General features: G+C 41.5%; 1 protein-coding gene across 1 annotated transcript in view; it reads left to right on the forward strand.

Moving 5' to 3' along the window:
* The window catches only part of hpgd (15-hydroxyprostaglandin dehydrogenase), a 36,183-nt gene extending 31,733 nt beyond the window's left edge, over window positions 1–4,450 (forward strand). Inside the window, exon 7 of the mRNA XM_070979284.1 lies at window positions 4,040–4,450. Coding sequence (XP_070835385.1) covers window positions 4,040–4,163 — 124 coding nt within the window. The 3' untranslated portion in view covers window positions 4,164–4,450. The remainder of the gene's footprint in view (window positions 1–4,039) is intronic.
* Window positions 4,451–6,000: the final 1,550 nt, after the last annotated feature.

A 6,000-nucleotide genomic window follows, 5' to 3' on the forward strand; every position in this document is an offset into this window, starting at 1 on the left:
CCGAGGTGAGTGCACCACTCAGGCACCTACTAAGAAGTGACACAGAATTCAAATGGGACACAACAAGGCATTTCAGCAGATGAAAGAGACTATCACAGCTGAACCAGGGCTAGTGTTGGCCTAGTGACAATCCAAGTGGATGCGTTGAAAAATGGCTTGGGTGCAACTATCATGCAGGAAGGCAGACCAGTCGCATACGCATCAAAGATACTTAACAACACAGAGAAAACTGTGCCCAAATCAAAAAGGAGCTTTATGAGGTCCTATACGGGTGCAAGAGATTCCATGCATATCTCTATTGGTGTCACATAACGGTGGAATCAGACCATAAGCCACTGGAAACCATAGTCCACAAGCCGCTAGCCCTTGCACCACCACATCTACAGCACATGATGCTTGCGCTGCAGAGATACTGCATAACCCTCATCCACAGACCAGGTAAAGAGAAGCCAGTGGCCAACACGCTGTCAAGGAAATCTATGGATGATGAGGACAGTTCACTATCTGAGGACTAGGAGAACCAAGTGCATGCCATCATCAGTGCAGCTCCTGGATTCCATCTAAAAGGTGAGAAAATAATTATTCCACACAAGCTCAGAGCAAACATGCTACACTGCATACACACGGGACACTTCGGGGTGGAGAAAAGCAAACACAGGGCCAGGGACATAATGTTTTGGCAAGGCATGAGTCAACAGATAGAGGAAACTGTGATGAAGTGTGACATATGCCAAACACACCGCTACACCAATACAAAGGAACCCATGCTCTCACAGGCAATCCCAGAGAACCCATGGCAGACTGTAGCGACAGATTTATTCTACTGGAACTCTGAGAACTACATCATCATAGGTGACTACCTCAGCAGGTACTTTGAAATTGAATGCCTGCACAACATCACCACAGCTTCTGATATCCACAAAATGAAAACAGTGTTCGCTAGACATGGTATACCACAAAAAGTTGTTGGACAGACCTTCAGGTGTAACCGACGTTACCTTCTCAACATCCAAGATGAAAATCACGCACCTGACATACAGCAGCCCAAGACCAGTGAGGACGATCTCATCACTGGACTAAGGGAGCCAGGGGTACAGCAACCTCACCATGGTTCAGTGTGTGAACCAGATCACTCTGATCCCTATACCCGCACAAGGTATGGTCATGCCATTAAGCCAAGGCGAGTCCTTAACTTATAACTGATTGTAAAGGGTGTACGAATAACACTGCCCTATATATATTTATGAGAAAAAAAACTTGTTATATTATTTATTACACTATATGCACTGTGATGTTCATTCTGTCTAATATGGTTAAAAAGAAAAAAGAAAAGTTTATTTGCCTTAGGAGAAGGACGTTGGGTTCATACACTGTCATATAGGCACTGTGTCATAAGATGCTTCGGTTAAGCATTTTTGCATGATTGTTCATTACCTTGCAGAATTCTTTATTTTTTGTTGAAGGGAGATGTGTTTAGTACTATACTACAGATGGGACCTTTATTTTGAAATACTATAAATTGGAACTAGATAGAGCAGGGGTAAAGAAAGTTAGCTTGACCTAGCCAAGGAACATGATTGTAATATGTATTTGCATACAGCAATAAAGAGGCAACTGAGATGAAGCTGCCAAACAACTGCGTGTACCTGGTATTCTCACAACATGTGTGAACTGATTTTCCATTTGGCTCCTCCGAACAGCTACAGTTAAATCATGCGCTTACTGACCCTTAGTTCTGAAGTGGCAACTTGGTAGCTGAAGGATACTTTATCTTTCATGTGGCTTTGTTTATGTGGAGTTGTTCTGAGTGGGACTGAACCAAAGAGGAAACATACATGATCTTGTTCTACAACACAGTTTGAAAAAAATCTGATAAAATATGTGCCAAGACCCTCCCTCCTTTTAGTAAGGGGGCTCATTACAGTTAGTAATGAGAAATGGTAAGAAATGTTTATGTTCTATATTGAGTGACTTTATGACTCCAGAGATTGCTTTTGTTAAAGCTCAAATTGTGCAGGTCAAAGACAAGCAGACTGAGGGAAGCATTGTCTGTCTGAGAGGAAGTTGCGGCCAGTTTACTTAGTGATCATACACATATACACAATCTCTCCAAGAAAGACCAGTATTACAGGTTTATTGTTGTATTTTTAGGAAATATGAATATTCTACTATAAATATTAGTGCTGTCAATCGATTAAAATATTTAATCGTGATGAATCTCATGAATGTCATAGTTAACTTGCGATTAATCGCAAATTAATCACACATTTTTATCTATTCTAAATGTCCCATTAATTATCATTTTAATACTAAACATGGAAAAGTGGATAGGCTTGCTTTGTGCAAATATTTTTTATTGAAAACAGCAACGTGTCGTGTTATATTTCACACTAACATTCTCACTTTGAGTAGTTGTTCACATTTGAAGCAAAATCTCACACAATTTAACCCTGTCATTGAACAGATGACAAAAAAATAAATAAATACTTGGTTACAAAAACGCCCCTTCAACAGCCCTTTCTAAGGGATCAAAACAGGGTGATAAAAAATAAAGTTTCAAAGTGCACATGATTGTAAACTAGGACTCAGGCTATAGTGCAGTTAAACCATGGCTTAAACTTTCCTTTCTTAAGTTTCCTTGAAGTTTCCTGAACAAGCAGTCAGACTATACTGCTCTTCTGTTTATTCACCAGAGGCTTATCAACCCAGCCTCTCATTTCTCTCCAGAAACAATGAACATTACTTGGCTATGGCTGCAGTAAGCTTGTTCTTAGTTGCGGTATCCACATCCCTCTGTCGACAGCCATCCATTGTGGCCTGGTTTTGACAAGCAGGCGGCAGAGAATTCGCATTCGCCGTGTGTTTGGCCATCAAGTGGTATTTCAGACTGGATATGCTGCGGTGATAATTCAGTTCACACCGACAATACACACAGATAACTTTGGTCTTGTCAGTCGACCCATCTGGCAACTTTTTGAAACCAAACTTTCCATTCAGAATCTTGTTCGCATCCATTCCGGCGTTTCGCGCTTGACATCCATGCAAACCGGTAACCTAAGCCGTTTCTCAATATGTGTTCTTCTCTGTACTTGTGTTCTTGTGTACTTGAGAAACATCATCACTCTGAATCCAAGTACTGTTCCAATTCAAAAGTCTGCATCTCGACAAGTACAGTCAAATACCCGGATGTGTTCTTGCCCCTCCCATTTTATCGTGGATTCATCAGATGGTGACTTGTGCAGACTTGGGGCAACCACGTATCCCAGAATGCATTTCGTAGCAACGATGGCGGAGGAGAGGACTCACAACTATAGGTTACAAGTTTCGAAATACTGCTGTTTTAGTAGTACGGAATGTGGTTTTAAGATTATTTTATGTGAGAAAGTGGATGTTAAAACTTAAAATCTGTGGTCGATTCATCACGATAGCGCGTAGTTTAAAATTTGCTCCAAAGTTTTTGGAGATGTGTCGTCCTGCTAACGTCATCAAGTACGCTGCTGTCCCAATTGCAGAATGACGGTCCTGCGTGCGTGCGTGCGTGCGTGCGTGCGTGCGTGCGTGCGTGCGTGCGTGCGTGCGTGCGTGCGTGCGCGTGCGTGTGTGTGTGTGTGCAAGTACCAAGTATTCCTGACATTGTGGGAACTCATCTTCCTTATTAGGACAAAATGCAGGTCTCCACAATGTAAATCATTAAATATTAGGATGAACACTGAGGTAAAGGTTCAGGTCAGGTTTAGATTAAGCTTAGGGTCAGGCAAGTAGTGGTTTTGGTTATGGTAAGGGTAACTCTCCAGGAAATGAATCAAAGCCTGTGTAATGTCCCCATAAATTATGTATGCCCGACTCTGTGTGTGTGTGTGTGTGTGTGTGTGTGTGTGTGTGTGTGTGTGTGTGTGTGTGTGTGTGTGTGTGTGTGTGTGTGTGTGTGTGTGTGTGTGTGAGAGAGAGAGAGAGAGAGAGAGAGCATGTGTGTTCACGGCTCTCTTTTCCAAATGTATTGTCATCTAATGTCCCCATTTCTCCCTGTGTTTATCTCCAGACCATCACTGATAGCAGAAGGCATGATGAGGTTGATCATGGACAACAGTCTGAATGGAGCAGTGATGAAGATAACCTGCTCCAAGGGAATTCACTTCCACACCTATGAACCCATGTCAGCTTGAGCCTTGACATACTGGACTCTGTGGTGCTGCCAAGGAGAATTTTGGAGTTGTTCATCCTGTTTGACTGCAACACATCAGAAACTGGTTCAGAACAACTTTTGGCTGTCAGTGAAGTTAATATCAGAACTGTGTGAGAATATTGTTTGGATTCTACTAGAAAAACTGACCTAAACAATGCCTGATCATGTACAATATATATACCTGTCTCAAATGAATGCTATACAAATTATTGTTTAATTCCCTGTGAAAATAATATACTGTCTTATTTTAATAATTTCATTAATAATGTGATAATGATCTTAAGTATCAAAAGTACTATAGAATGCCAAGTGTTTTCACTGCCAGCCAAAATATAAACCTTTGGCAAGCCAAATTTTTAGAGAGATAGAGAATTTTGTTCACTTAGGTTTCTATGTGTGACAGGACATAATTGACAATTGTGATCCACCTCAGATGAGTGATTATGCAGCTTCTTTGATTTAACAGTGTTATTCCAGCAACTGTAACAATTATTATTTAACAGCTGGTTTGTATGATTTGTATAAAAATAAAAACAAATTATTGTGAGATAGTTGTATATGGGAGATAAGGGACTTATTTATTATTATTTATTTCATGATGAGGCCACTATGCCTATATTAAGCCATATACATTTTTAAACAGTTTCCATGTGAAAATAATTTTTGTCAACATTAGAGTTTCCAGGTCATTTGTGTAGACCTACGTGCACAGTGAAACATCTGACCAACATAAAAATACCTAAATCTCTTCGTCTTCAGCCTCTTTTCAGTTTGCAAATAAACCTGCATCACAGTGGGACTGCCCAGCTGACCAAACCAGTATTTCATGGTCGGCACATCTTGTGGCAAAATCAACATAGAGATTAAAATGTACAGGAGGACCTTGCACTGGGGGCGGGGGGTCATCTCAAAATGACATGTCAAGATGACACGTCAAGACGCCAACATGTCAGGTGAGTTGAGCCAGTTCAAGGTCCTCCTGTAAATCTTCAACATGAGCCTCAGCCTAGAGAGACTTCTGGCCCTGTTGAAAACTTCATGTGTGGTCCCAGTCCCCAAGACTGTGCATCCCAGGGAGCCCAACCACTTCAGGCCTGTAGTCGTAACATCCCACCTGATGAAGACCTTAGAGAGGATTATACTGAACCACCTCCTTCACCTGGTGAGCAACAAGCTACAGTTTGCATATCGTCCAAGCATTGGCATGGAGGATGCAGTAATCTACCTGCTCCATCGATCTGTTTCCCATCTAGAGCATACTGGAAGCATGGTGATGGTCATGTTCTTCAACTTCTCCAGTGCTTTCAACACAATAGGGTTAGGTGAATGTGGTCAGTAGTCTCTAATACAGCATATTATGTAGTGATGATTATGATGCAGTTGGACTGATTACAGTTTAATAAAGAGATGATGCAAGATCATGCATGAGGCAAAGCCTTACACTACCACTTTATGTGCTCTACACAACAAGTATGGACAACCATGTCAGCATGTATGCAAGCTTGATACAATCCTCAACTCTCGTGCTCTGATGACACGGAAGCCTTTGACATATTTGCTGTCTGTGTACACTCTCTTGTATTGAGAACCCTGGAAGGCAAAATGGTTATGAACTTTATGAACTTGGATCCGACTTACACCAGCTTCTCAGCAAGACACTACCCGCTTACAAAGATGGGTTTGTTGAATATTGCCTAAACTGCAGCATCTTTCAGAGCAGCCCTGGTCAGACACAGACCTTACTGGATCTGGATTCATGGTAGCACGTGAAATCACAGGCTAAATGTATATCCAGTAGGGCAGCTGCACTCTATCAT

The sequence above is a fragment of the Chaetodon trifascialis genome, chromosome 2 (assembly GCF_039877785.1).
Source record: "Chaetodon trifascialis isolate fChaTrf1 chromosome 2, fChaTrf1.hap1, whole genome shotgun sequence".
NCBI classification, from domain to species: Eukaryota; Metazoa; Chordata; class Actinopteri; order Chaetodontiformes; family Chaetodontidae; genus Chaetodon; species Chaetodon trifascialis.